The sequence below is a fragment of the Oncorhynchus gorbuscha genome, unplaced genomic scaffold (genome assembly GCF_021184085.1).
Source record: "Oncorhynchus gorbuscha isolate QuinsamMale2020 ecotype Even-year unplaced genomic scaffold, OgorEven_v1.0 Un_scaffold_4052, whole genome shotgun sequence".
Classification (NCBI taxonomy): domain Eukaryota; kingdom Metazoa; phylum Chordata; class Actinopteri; order Salmoniformes; family Salmonidae; genus Oncorhynchus; species Oncorhynchus gorbuscha.
The window spans coordinates 17694-32430 of NW_025745253.1; the positions used below are offsets into that span (position 1 = coordinate 17694).

Genomic DNA, 14737 nt, shown 5'->3' on the forward strand with positions numbered 1-14737 from the left:
AGTGTATATTGAGTAACAGCAGGGAGTGCTGAGGTTAAGTAGGGGAGGCTGATGACTAGGGGGACATGTAATATAACTGAGGTAATACAGTAGGGGGAGTGCTGCCATGAGGTTGTACCAGGCAGACACTAGGGGGAGTTTCAGTAGGGGAGTGCTGCTCCGGAGGTCTACAGTAGGGGGAGGCTGAGGCCTTGAGTCTTGTGAGGTAGTCAGTTTCTGTAGCGGAGGTAATCAACAGAGGAACAGTAGGGGGTGCTGAGGTAATACTGCTCCCCAACCCCCTGCTCCATCCTAACCCCTCCCCATCTTAACCCCTCCTCCATCCTAACCCCTGCCTCCATGAGGAAATCCCAAGTGCTGAGGTAAACAGTGCTCCATCTAACCCCTCCTGGAGGTAATCCACTCCCCCAGCGTGAGGTAATCCCTCCCCCATTTAACCCCTCCTCCATACTAACCCCTCCTGCATCCTAACCCTTAACCCTCCCCCATCTTCCAACCCCTCCCTCCATCCCATCCCCTCCCCAACCCTAAACCCTCCTCCATACCTAACCCCTCCTCCATCCCCAACCCCTCCTCCATCCTCAACCCCTAACCCCTCCTCCATCCCCAACCCCTAACCCCCTCTCCATCCCCAACCCTAACCCCCTCCCTCCATCCCCAACCCTAACCCCTCCTCCATCCCCAACCCCAACCCCTCCTCCCACCCCCAACCCTAACCCCTCCTCCATCCCCAACCCTAACCCCTCCCCAACCACTCCTCCATCCCCTCCCCAACCCTAACCCCCTCATCCATCCCTCCCCCCAACCCTAACCCCTCCTCCATCCCCTCCCCAACCCTAACCCCCTAGGGGGAGTGTCCATCCCCAACCATAACCCTCCTCCATCCCCAACCTAACCCCTCCCTCCATCCCCAACCCTAACCCCCTCCTCCACCCCCCAACCCTAACCCTCCTCCATCCCGAACCCTAACCCCTCCCCAACCACTCCTCCATCCCCTCCCAACCCTCTCCTCCATCCCCTCCCCAACCCTAACCCCTCCTCCCATCCCCTCCCCAACCCTCTCCTCCAGGGGGAGTCCCCTCCCCAACCCTAACCCCCTCCCTAGGGGGAGTCCCCAACCCTAAGTGCCCCTCCTCCATACCCCAACCCCTCCCTCAGCGTGAGGTAATACCCTAACCCCTCCCTCTATCCCCAACCCCTAACCCCTCCCCAACGGTACTCCTCCATTCCCTCCCCAACCCTCTCCTCCATCCCCTCCCCAACCCTAACCCCCTCCTCCTTCCCCAACCCCTAACCCCTCCCCAACCACTCCCTCCATCCCCTCCCCAACCCTCTCCTCCATCCCCCTCCCCAATCCTAACCCCCCTCCTCCATCCCCAACCCTAAACCCCTCCCCAACCCTCCTCCATTCCCTCCCCAACCCCCTCCTCCATCCCCTCCCCCAACCCTAACCCCCTCCTCCATCCCCAACCCTAACCCCTCCCCAACCACTCCTCCATTCCCTCCCCAACCCTCTCCTCCATCCCTCCCCAACCCTAACCCCTCCTCCTTCCCCTCCCCAACCCTCTCCTCCATCTAACCCCTCCTCCTCCCCAACCCTAACCCCCTCCTCCATCCCCAACCCTAACCCCTCCTCCATCCCCCCAACCATAACCCCTCCTCCATCCCCAACCATAACCCCTCCTCCATCCCCAACAACCCTCCTCCACCCCCAACCCCTAACCCCCTCCTCCATCCCCTTAACCCTAACCCTCCCCAACCACTCCTCCATCCCTCCCCAACCCTAACCCTCCTCCATCCCCTCCCCAACCCTAACCCCCCTCCTCCATTCCCCAACCCCTAACCTCCTCCATCCCCAACCATAACCCCCTCCCCATCCCCAACCCTCCTCCACCCCCCCAACCCTAACCCCCTCCTCCATCCCCAACCCTAACCCCTCCCCAACCACTCCTCCATTCCCTCCCCAACCCTCTCCCTCCATCCCAACCCCTAACCTCCCTCCATCCCCAACCCTAACCCCTCCCCAACCACTCCTCCATTCCCTCCCCAACCCTCTCCTCCATCCCCTCCCCAACCCTAACCTCCCTCCTTCCCCTCCCCAACCCTCTCCTCCATCACCTCCCCAACCCTAACCCCCTCCTCCATCCCCTCCCCAACCCCTCTCCTCCATCCCCTCCCCCAACCCTAACCCCCTCCTCCATCCCCTCCTCCATCCCCAAACCTTCCTCCTACATCCTAACCCTTAAACCATAACCCAGCCCCTGGTACTCCAGAGAGTGCAGCATCCTTTCCCTCTCCTGCAGCTGGTTCTTCCCAGGTCTGGACCTCTGGTGCCGGGCCCTGGTTCTGCTTAGGGTCCAGGGTCAGGATAACACTCTTCGCCTTCTCCAGGTACTTCTATATCTGTCCTCCATCTGCTTCATGTCTTCATCCTCTTCTTTAACGCCTCTTCCAGTTCCTCTACTTTCTGGGCTGGAAGAGAGAAAACAAATCAAACATAACACCAAAGAGTTACACACAGTTCATAGAAATGAAAGGAAAAGGGTTGAGAACGTGCAGCTAAGTAAACTTGGGATAAAACATCTGCGAAAATCCACATTTTTTATATATTTGTTCTCACCCACAATCATACATTAGACCTTGTCATCACAGGCGAGCTTGTCATCTCTGACCTCACAGAAACCTGATGTTACAATCGGGTCCACCTGCTACTGAAACCTGATGTTACACCGGGTCCACCTGCTACTGAAACCTGATGATCCACCAGGTCCACCTGCTACTGAACCTGATGTCCACCGCTACGAAACCGATGGATCCACCAGGTCCACTGCTACTGAAACCTGTTACACCAGGTCCATACCAAACGATGTTACAGGTCCACCTGCTACTGAAACCTGATGTTACACCAGGTCCACCTGCTACTGAAACCTGATGTTACACCGGGTCCACCTGCTACAAAACCTGATGTTACACCAGGTCCACCTGCTACTGAAACCTGATGATCCACCAGGTCCACCTGCTACTGAAACCTGATGTTAACCAGGTCCACCTGCTACTGAAACCTGATGTTACACCGGGTCCACCTGCCGCCAAAACCTAGCAATCCACAGGGTCCACCTGCTACTGAAACCTGATGATCCACCAGGTCCACCTGCTACTGAAACCTGATGTTACACCAGGTCCACCTGCTACTGAAACCTGATGTTACACCACAGGTCACCTGCTACTGAAACTAACAATCACTAAAACCTGGGTCCACCTGCTACTAAAACCTGAAGTTACACCGGTCCACCTGCTACTGAAACCTGATGTTACACCGGTCCACCTGCTACTGAAACCTGATGTTACACCGGGTCCACCTGCTACTGAAACTGAAACTGATGTTACACCGGTCCACCTGCTACTGAAAACCTGATGTTACACCGGGTCCAGACCCTGCTACTGAAACCTGATGTTACGCCCGGGTCCACCTGCTACTGAAAAAAACTGATGTTACGCCGGGTCCACCTGCTACTGAAACCTGATGTTACGCGGGTCCACCTGCTACTGAAACCTGATGTTACGCCCGGGTCCACCTGCTACTGAAACCTGATGACCCACAGGGTTCACCTTACTGAAACCTGATGATCCACCAGGTCCACCTGCTACTGAAACCTGAATCCACCAGGTCCAATCATCCACAGGGTCCACCTGCTACTAAAACCTGATGTTACACCGGGTCCACCTGCTACTGAACCTGATGTTACACGGGTCCACCTGCTACTGAAACCTGATGTTACACCGGTCCACCTGCTACTGAAAACTGATGTTACACCGGGTCCACCTGCTACTGAAACCTGATGTTACACCAGGTCCACCTGCTACTGAAACCTGATGTTACGCCATCGGGTCCACCTGCTACTGAAACCTGATGAAAGGTTCCACATTGAAAACTCCATGTTGGGTCCCACCTGCTACTGAAACCTGATGTTACGCCGGGTCCACCTGCTACTGAAACTAATCATCCACAGGGTTCACCTGCTACTGAAACCTGATGATCCACCAGGTCCACCTGCTACTGAAACCTAATCATCCACAGGGTCCACCTGCTACTGAAACCTAGCAATCCAGGGTCCACCTGCTACTGAAACCTGATGATCCACCAGGTCCACCTGCTACTGAAACCTATGACCCACCAGGTCCACCTGCTACTGGGTCCACTACTGCTACTGAAACCTGAAGATACACCAGGTCCTGCTACTGAAACCTGATGTTACACCAGGTCCACCTGCTACTGAAACCTAATGTTACACCGGGTCCACCTGCTACTGAAACCTGATGTTACACGGGTCCACCTGCTACTGAAACCTGATGTTACACCGGGTCCACCTGCTACTGAAACCTGATGTTACACCAGGTCCACCTGCTACTGAAAACGATGATGTCCACCTGCTACCGCCCGGTCCACCTGCTACTGAAACCTGATGTTACGCCGGGTCCACCTGCTACTGAAACCTGATGTTACGCCGGTCCACCTGCTACTGAACCTGATGTTACGCCGGGTCCACCTGCTACTGAAACCTAATCATCCACAGGGTTCACCTACTACTGCTGATGATCCACCAGGTCCACCTGCTACTGAAACCAATCCACAGGGTCCACCTGCTACTGAAACCTAGCAATCCACAGGGTCCACCTGCTACTGAAAACCTGATAGATCCAACCGGGTCCACCTGCTACTGAAACCTGATGATCCACCAGGTCCACCTGCTACTGAAAACCTGATGTTCAAAACCTGAAGTTACACCGGTCCACCTGCTACTGAAACCTGATGTTACACCGGGTCCACCTGCTACTGAAACCTGATGTTACACCAGGTCCACCTGCTACTGAAACCTGATGTTACAATCGGGTCCACCTGCTACTGAAACCTGATGTTTCCACCTGCTACGGTTACACCACCTGCTACTGAAACCTGATGTTACGCTCGGGTCCACCTGCTACTGAAACCTGATGTACGCCTCGGGTCCACCTGCCACTGCTACTGAAACCTGATGTTGCCCGGGTCCACCTGCTACTGAACCTGATGTTACGCCCGGGTCCACCTGCTACTGAAACCTAATCATCCCACAGGGTTCACCTACTACTGAAACCTGATGATCCACCAGGTCCACCTGCTACTGAAACCCTAATCATCCACAGGGTCCACTGCTACTGAAAACCTAGCAATCCACAGGGTCCACCTGCTACTGAAACCTGATGATCCACCAGGTCCACCTGCTACTGAAAACCCGATGATCCACCAGGTCCACCTGCTACTGAAACCTGATGTTACACCAGGTCTACGTACTACTGAAACCTAGCAATCCACAGGGTCACCTGCTACTGAAACCTGATGTTACACCAGGTCCACCTACTGAAACCTAGTAGACAACCACTGGCCAAACCCATGCTACCCTTATCCACCATTAAATACCTACTCAAACCAGCTGAGTCACCCATCAACAATGCTGCTACGACAGAGGACTGTGGAAGATTCTCCACATACGTGGGAATTGTCACTCCCCCCACCTCCCAAATGTATCTAACCTTCCATAAACTGCTTTACTCTGACCTCACCTGCTGAGATATTGTCCAAGCTGTGGCCTTGACTCCATCTCCACAACCCTACTGAAATCTTGTTCCTCCACTCTCCGACATTTTATAAAGGAAACTGATCAACAAGTCAACAAAAGCTCATCAAACTTGACCTCCAATGACCTCTGAGACTGTCCTTCCGTCGGTTTCAGGCCTAACCACAGTACAGAAACAGCCCTCGTCAGAGGTGTAAACCCCTTCCTCATGTCAACTGACAGTGGACTCCCGAACATCCTCGTCCTCCCAGTTCCGCCATCGACATCCCTCCTGGATCGACAGTACTCTCATTAAACTGGTTCACCAGTTTACCAAAAGCACACAATATGTTGCCGTAGGAAATGCCAAGTCAGAACCCACCACAATTACCTGTGGTGTCCCTCAAGAGCTCCGTCTTAGGTCCACTCCTACTCATAATCTACACGTTCCCCTTTGGTCTCCTAATCATTTAACACGGCATCCATTTCCACTGCTACGCTGACGACAAACAGATCTACATAAAAACCACCCTGCACTTCCTCTCGTCCAGTAACACCCTCACCAGCTGTCTGGATGACATCAAGGCCTGGATGTCAAACAATCTCCAGCAACTCAACAACAGCTTGTGCAGAACAGCTGCCAGGGTCCCTCACAGGAACCCGGAGGTCTAACCACATCACGCCCTTGAGCCTTTCTCCACTGGCTGCCCACCATATTCAGAATCAACTTCCTGTTAGTCTTCAAAACTCTCAATGCCTCTGGTCCCCAATACCTCAGTGAACTCCTCAGGCCGAAACAGTCTTCACTGTCACTCTGGTCAAATGATCAAAGACTGTTTGGGACTCTAAAGACATGCTTAAAATCAATGGGTCCTGGAATGAACTCAATGCCTTTAAGTCAGAGCTCAATAATCACTTCTTAAAACTGTATTTCACTTAATATGATCTATGATGTGGTGTATGTTGGTATATGTTGCTATAGTTTAGAGTTCTATTGGCCTTCTACTAGAGTTCTATTGGCCTTCTACTAGAGTTCTATTGGCCTTCTACTAGAGTTCTATTGGTCTTCTACTAGAGTTCTATTGGTCTTCTACTAGAGTTCGATTGGTCTTCTACTAGAGTTCGATTGGTCTTCTACTAGAGTTGATTGGTCTTCTACTAGAGTTGATTGGTCTTCTACTAGAGTTCTATTGGTCTTCTACTAGAGTTCTATTGGTCTTAAACTAGAGTTCTATTGGTCTTCTACTAGAGTTCTATTGGTCTTCTACTAGAGTTCTATTGGTCTTCTACTAGAGTTCTATTGGTCTTCTGAGATCTATTGGTCTTAAGCTAGAGTTCTGGTCTTCTAGTTCTATTGGTCTTCTACTAGAGAGTCTTAAACTATTGGTCTTCTACTAGAGTTCTATTGGTCTTCTACTAGAGTTCTGGTCTTCTACTAGAGTTCTATTGGTCTTCTACTAGAGTTCTATTGGTCTTCTACTAGAGTTCTATTGGTCTTCTACTAGAGTTCTATTGGTCTTCTTAAACTAGAGTTCTATTGGTAAACTTAAACTAGAGATCTATTGGTCTTAAACTAGAGTTCTATTGGTCTTAAACTAGAGTTCTATTGGTCTTCTACTAGAGTTCTATTGGTCTTCTACTAGAGTTCTATTGGTCTTCTACTAGAGTTCTATTGGTCTTCTACTAGAGTTCTATTGGTCTTCTACTAGAGTTCTATTGGTCTTCTACTAGAGTTCTATTGGTCTTCTACTAGAGTTCTATTGTGGGGAGTTCTATTGGTCTTCTACTAGAGTTCGATTGGTCTTCTAGAGTTCGATTGGTCTTCTACTAGAGTTCGATTGGTCTTCTACTAGAGTTCTATTGGTCTTCTACTAGAGTTCTATTGGTCTTCTACTAGAGTTCTATTGGTCTTCTACTAGAGTTCGATTGGTCTTCTACTAGAGTTCTATTGGTCTTCTGCTAGAGTTCTATTGGTCTTCTACTAGAGTTCGATTGGTCTTCTACTAGAGTTCTATTGGTCTTCTACTAGAGTTCTATTGGTCTTCTACTAGAGTTCTATTGGTCTTCTACTAGAGTTCTATTGGTCTTCTACTAGAGTTCTATTGGTCTTCTACTAGAGTTCTATTGGTCTTCTACTAGAGTTCGATTGGTCTTCTACTAGAGTTCGATTGGTCTTCTACTAGAGTTCTATTGGTCTTCTACTAGAGTTAATTGGAGTTCTAGGTCTTTCTAGAGTTCGATTGGTCTTCTACTAGAGTTCTATTGGTCTTCTACTAGAGTTCTATTGGTCTTCTACTAGAGTTCTATTGGTCTTCTACTAGAGTTCTATTGGTCTTCTACTAGAGTTCTATTGGTCTTCTACTAGAGTTCGATTGGTCTTCTACTAGAGTTCGATTGGTCTTCTACTAGAGTTCGATTGGTCTTCTACTAGAGTTCTATTGGTCTTCTACTAGAGTTCGATTGGTCTTAAACTAGAGTTCTATTGGTCTTCTACTAGAGTTCTATTGGTCTTCTACTAGAGTTCTATTGGTCTTCTACTAGAGTTCTATTGGTCTTCTACTAGAGTTCGATTGGTCTTAAACTAGAGTTCTATTGGTCTTCTACTAGAGTTCTATTGGTCTTCTACTAGAGTTCTATTGGTCTTCTACTAGAGTTCTATTGGTCTTCTACTAGAGTTCTATTGGTCTTCTACTAGAGTTCTATTGGTCTTAAACTAGAGTTCTATTGGTCTTCTACTAGAGTTCTATTGGTCTTAAACTAGAGTTCTATTGGTCTTCTACTAGAGTTTATTATTAGTTCTATATATGTTTATTATTATCATATATGTTAAATGAACAAGTTCAATGAGAAGTAATAAAAATAACTTACAACTAGAGGTGTACTTGGGCTCCAAGTCATCGATGTGCGCACACTTCTTCTGCAGTTCACTGTTCACTTCCCGTAATTTCTCCCTTTTAGAGACCACAACAACATCATCAGCAACAGACAGTCAGGAAACGCCACAAACAAGCATCATCTTCAATCGATCTGACCAAACTTTCAAACGTCCCAATCTTAATTTAACAAAAAAATAATTATAATAATAACATTTCACAATAGATTTTAAAAAAAGTTACTTACATGTGAGCATCATTTTTCTTCTTCAGAATGATTGACTTTAAAAAAAAAACAAACAAAAAAAACAATGTTGGTTGTAGTAATTTCATCAGAGGGCATTGTAAAGCAGTAATGATATCATGTAGGCCTATGGGTTGGTGAATGTTCCCTTTTCTGATTGAGATAAATTACATCTCATCACATTGGATGGCTTGGAATTACGTTGCGACATATTTGATGTTATCATATTGATTTCCAGGTTTAGATTACCGTGAAGAAAATGAGAGTCCTGGATATTAATGTATTTTCCTTACATTAAAAAAAAGGCCATGAATGTAATATAATAATATATGCCATTTAGCAGACGCTTTTATCCAAAGCGACTTACAGTCATGTGTGCATACATTCTACGTATGGGTGGTCCCGGGGATCGAACCCACTACCCTGGCGTTACAAGCACCATGCTCTACCAACTGAGCTACACAGATTAAGCAGTTAAGATTGATACCTCATGTGGTATGACATAAGAGTGTAGCTCGGAAACAAAGCTTCTATAGAGACTAGAGGCACCCTGACCACCAGCAGGGACTGTAGATTGAAAAGGCACTTCTTAAAAAGGGCCGTTATCTACTTCCCCAGAGTCCGATGAACTCCTGGATAACATTCATGTCTCTGCGTGCAGTTTGAAGGAAGTTGCTGACTAGCACCAGAGTAATCGCTTACCAGCATTAGCACAATGACTGGAAGTCTATGGGTCTCTGCTAGCATGATAGTAGATACCTATAAACTTCCAGTCATTGCGCTAACGCTAGTTAGCGTTGGCTCATAAAACTACCTCTAACTTCCTTCTTACTGGACACAGAGACATAAAACTGTACCCACGAGTCTATCAGGGCTTCCCAGTTGCGCCGTGGTCTAAGGCATCTCAGTGCTAGAGGCGTCACTACAGACCCTGGTTCAATTCCAGGCTGTACCACAACCGGGCCGTGATTGGGAGTCCCATAGAGCAGGCGTACAACTGGCTCAGCGTCGTCCGGGTTTTGCCGGGGCAGGCCGTCATTGTAAAAAATGATTTGTTCTTTAACTGACTTGGCTAGTTAAATAAAGGTAATATAAAAAATAAAAAAATCTGACTCTGGGGAAGTAAATAAATATGATCACTGCCAAAATCCTGAAGTATTTAAGCACTAATATAACTATAATAGAATGAAACTATTACACCTTGTCAGCGAGCAGCGGAGTAAGGCGTCTAAACTAGGATCGATCTCCAAGCTATACTTACAATCGCCTGAATGGGGAAGCAGAATTAAAGAGAAAACAGAGACGATTTAATGCAGGACAGACACACAGAGGAGATGAGAGGAGATGAGAGACAGAGAGACAGAAAGAGAGAGAGAAGCATTTCAGTTAGGTTAGTCATGCAGTGAGGAGAGAAAGACAGGACAACGGGCGTTTAACATCGTCACAAACATATCATTCCTCCTGACGATGTCATGGCGGAGAGAGAGACAGGAGCCGCTATACAGATGACCTGACCTTTAGCCTCCTAACAGGATAGGCTGGCAGGACAACCAACCAATGACTTCCAAACACTACAACATGAGTAAGACAACAAACAGAACACAACAACAACAACACATACCACAACACAGTGTTAGAATGTTAGTGAGAAATGACAACAACATCCAGGCAGTTTACGAGTTGTTCTGATGTATGAGGACAATGAAACAGACTCGTATTTGTAACGTGTTGCTTTATTTTGCTGCATCAGTAAAGGTTAAAAAAAGCCATGTAAGAGAACGACAATGACCCGACGTGACGACGAGAACACGCCCTCCTCATCGGGTTCTAAACAACGAGAACAAGCCCTCCTCATCGGGTTCTAAACAACGAGAACAAGCCCTCCTCATCGGGTTCTAAACAACGAGAACAAGCCCTCCTCATCGGGTTCTAAACAACGAGAACAAGCCCTCCTCATCGGGTTCTAAACAACGAGAACAAGCCCTCCTCATCGGGTTCTAAACAACGAGAACAAGCCCTCCTCATCGGGTTCTAAACAACGAGAACACGCCCTCCTCATCGGGTTCTAAACAACGAGAACAAGCCCTCCTCATCGGGTTCTAAACAACGAGAACAAGCCCTCCTCATCGGGTTCTAAACAACGAGAACAAGCCCTCCTCATCGGGTTCTAAACAACGAGAACAAGCCCTCCTCATCGGGTTCTAAACAACGAGAACAAGCCCTCCTCATCGGGTTCTAAACAACGAGAACAAGCCCTCCTCATCGGGTTCTAAACAACGAGAACAAGCCCTCCTCATCGGGTTCTAAACAACGAGAACAAGCCCTCCTCATCGGGTTCTAAACAACGAGAACAAGCCCTCCTCATCGGGTTCTAAACAACGAGAACAAGCCCTCCTCACCGGGTTCTAAACTTAACAGCCCCCATAGCAGGACAGGATGTCGTGGGTTCTGTCGTTTCCAGTTTGTTTACTAAGCGCTCTGATAGTCGTAAAATCAGGGAGTTAATCTGATCTGAGATCAGTTTTAGTGGTACTCACATCGTCTGCTTTGGAGCCCTGTTCCTGAAGACTCCTCTGCAGCTCCTCCACCTGACTCTGACCCTCGATCAGTCTCTGGTTCACCAGTCTGGAAACACACACAGTCACCATGTTTGTTTGTTTAACTATACTTAACACCAGACCATCCCACTAGAGTAGTAAACAAACAACAATTTGACCAGCTAGGGACATGTTGTTAATCCCCACAAGGTCAAATGCTGTATCTAGGGGGTTTAGGGTTAAGGTTAGAATTAGGTTTAGGGTTAAGGTTAGAATTAGGTTTAGGGTTAAGGTTAGAATTAGGTTTAGGATTAAGGTTAGAATTAGGTTTAGGGTTAAGGTTAGTGTTGGGGTTAGAATTAGGCCCAGGATTAAGGTTAGAATTAGGTTTAGGGTTAAGGTTAGAATTAGTGTTGGGGTTTTAGGTTCAGGTTAGGTTAGAATTAGGTTTAGGGGTTAAAGGTTAGAATTAGGTTTAAGGCTAGAATTAAGGTTAGAATTAGGTTTAGGTTAAGGTTAGGAATTAGGTTTAGGGTAGAACTAGGCCTTAGGGTTAGAATAAGTGTTGGGGTTAGAATTAGGTTTAGGATTCAGGTTAGAATTAGGTTTAGGTTAAGGTTAGAATTAGGTTTAGGGTTAAGGTTAGAATTAGGTTAGGAGTTGAGTTAGAATTAGGGTTTAGGATTAAGGTTAGAATTAGTGTTGGGGTAAGAATTAGGTTTAGGATTAAGGTTAGAATTAGTGTTGGGGTTAGAATTAGGTTTAGGATTACGGTTAGAACTAGTGTTGGGGTTAGTTTTAGGGTTAGGCTTAGGATTTTCAGGTTAAGGTTATTGTTAAGGTCAGGGAAAATAGGATTTTGTTCTTCCGTCCCGCGTGGGGACCTGCAATCTACAAAGGTTGGGTTTGGTGTATAAGAAAAATACAATTTTTAATGGAATAGAAGAAGCGTGTGTCTGTGTGGCGTGTGTCTGTGTAGCGTGTGTCTGTGTAGCGTGTAGCGTGTGTCTGTGTAGCGTGTGTGTGTGTAACGTGTGTCTGTGGCGTGGCCTGTGTGGCGATGTCTGTGCAGCGTGTGTCTGTGTGGCGTATGTCTGTGTAGCGTGCGTGTCTGTGTAGCGTGCGTGTGTCTGTGTAGCGTGCGTGTGTCGTGTAGCGTGCGTGTGTCTGTGTAGCGTGCGTGTGTCTGTGTAGCGTGCGTGTGTCTGTGTAGCGTGCGTGTGTCTGTGTAGCGTGCGTGTGTCGTGTAGCGTGCGTGTGTGTGTCTGTGTAGCGTGCGTGTGTGTGTCTGTGGCGTGCGCGTGTGTGTCTGTGTAGCGTGCGTGTGTGTGTGTCTGTGTAGCGTGCGTGTGTGTGTCTGTGTAGCGTGTGTCTGTGTAGCGTGTGTCTGTGGCGTGTGTCTGTGTAGCGTGTGTCTGTGTAGCGTGTGTCTGTGTAGCGTGTGTCTGTGTAGCGTGTGTCTGTGTAGCGTGTGTCTGTGTCTGTGTAGCGTGCATCTGTCTGTGTAGCGTGTGTCTGTGTAGCGTGTGTCTGTGTAGCGTGTGTCTGTGTTGCGTGTGTCTGTGTAGCGTGTCTGTGTTCTGTGTCTGTGTGCGTGTGTCTGTGTAGCGTGTGTCTGTGTAGTGTATAGTGTCTGTGTAGCGTGTGTCTGTGTAGCGTGTCTGTGTAGCGTGTGTCTGTGTAGTGTATAGTGTGTAGTGTAGTGTATAGTGTATAGTGTATAGTGTATAGTGTGTAGTGTATAGTGTATAGTGTGTAGTATATAGTGTGTAGTGTGTAGTGTATAGTGTGTAGTGTAGTGTGTGTAGTGTGTAGTGTATAGTGTGTAGTGTAGTGTGTAGTGTATAGTGTGTAGTGTATAGTGTGTAGTGTATAGTGTAGTGTATAGTGCATAGTGTATAGTGTATAGTGTACTATATAGTGTGTAGTGTATAGTGTATAGTGTGTACTATATAGTGTGTAGTGTATAGTGTATAGTGTGTACTATATAGTGTGTAGTGTATAGTGTATAGTGTATAGTGTGTAGTGTATAGTGTATAGTGTAGGGGGTGTGTACTATATAGTGTGTAGTGTATAGTGTGTACTATATAGTGTGTAGTGTATAGTGTATATAGTGTATAGTGTATAGTGTATACATATAGTGTATAGTGTATAGTGTAGTGTATAATAGTGTATATAGTGTGTAGTGTATATAGTGTATAGTGTGTAGTGTATAGTGTGTATAGTGTGTACTATAGTGTAGTGTATAGTGTATAGTGTGTAGTATAGTGTATATAGTGTGTACTATATAGTGTGTACTATATAGTGTATAGTGTGTAGTGTATAGTGTGTATAGTGTGTACTATATAGTGTGTAGTGTATAGTGTATAGTGTGTAGTGTATAGTGTATAGTGTATAGTGTGTAGTGTATAGTGTGTACTATATAGTGTATAGTGTACTATATAGTGTATAGTGTGTAGTGTAGTGTATAGTATATATAGTGTATAGTGTGTAAGTCGCTCTGATAAGAGCGCCTGCTAAATTACTTAAATGTAAATGTAGTGTATAGTGTGTACTATATAGTGTATAGTGTGTAGTGTGTAGTGTGCACCTGTTTTCTGTCTCCAGTTCGTTCTTCCTACTGTTTGCGCCCTCCAGTAACCTGCAGCAGAGCGATCTTCTCATTATCAGAACCCTCCTGGGGCCAGCTTCAGCATGTTGTTCTCATGCTGCAGTCTGATCAGCTTCTCTCTGGGAACAAAACACAGGGACAGATTCCCATGTAGAAATGGGATTAAATCAGTTTAGTTAGGCCCTAACACGCCCAGTTAGGCTCCTAACACGCCTAGTTAGGCCCTAACACGCCTAGTTAGGCCCTAACACGCCTAGTTAGGCCCTAACACGCCTAGTTAGGCCCTAACACGCTCTAGTTAGGCCCTAACACGCTTAGTTAGCCCTAACACGCCTAGTTAGGCCCTAACACGCCTAGTTAGGCCCTAACACGCCTAGTTAGATATAAACATGTCTAGTTAGGAAACCATAATTTGTCTACACGGACAAGTTCCTGCCTGGTTTAGATCTGATCTGTCTGAAAGATATCAGTTTGTCTCTGTGGATGGTTTGTCCTCTGACAAATCAATTGTAAGTTTCAGTGTTCCTCAAGGTTCTGTTTTAGGACCACTACTGTTTTCACTATATATTCTAACTCTTGGTGATGTCATTCGGAAACACAATGTCAACATTCATTGTTGTGCAGATGAAACATGGTGAAGCCCCAAAATTGCCTAACCTGGAAGTGTTTCAGACATAAGGAAATAGACAGCAGCAAATGTTTTACTTTTTAAACTCTGACAAAACAGAGATGATAATTCTAGGTCCCAAGAAACAGTGGGGTGCGCCCCTGAGTGGGTTGATTCACTGTTGTTGTCATCCTGTCTGCTGCCCCCCCCTTGGGCTGTGCCGTGGCGGAGATCCACCTCTCCGAGTTGGGCATCTCCGGCGCGGCCCACGCTT

General features: G+C 47.0%; 1 protein-coding gene across 1 annotated transcript; it reads right to left on the reverse strand.

Moving 5' to 3' along the window:
- Positions 1 to 2374: 2374 nt before the first annotated feature.
- On the reverse strand, positions 2375 to 13909 carry LOC124018159 (protein Hook homolog 3-like). The gene is made up of 6 exons (XM_046333426.1): positions 13836 to 13909; positions 11246 to 11333; positions 9970 to 9975; positions 8712 to 8746; positions 8460 to 8542; positions 2375 to 2472 (listed from the first exon to the last, which is right to left on the reverse strand). The coding sequence occupies exons 1-6, from the start codon at positions 13907 to 13909 to the stop codon at positions 2420 to 2422; spliced, it is 339 nt and encodes a 112-aa protein (XP_046189382.1). The 3' UTR covers positions 2375 to 2419.
- Between the last annotated feature and the right edge of the window lie 828 nt (positions 13910 to 14737).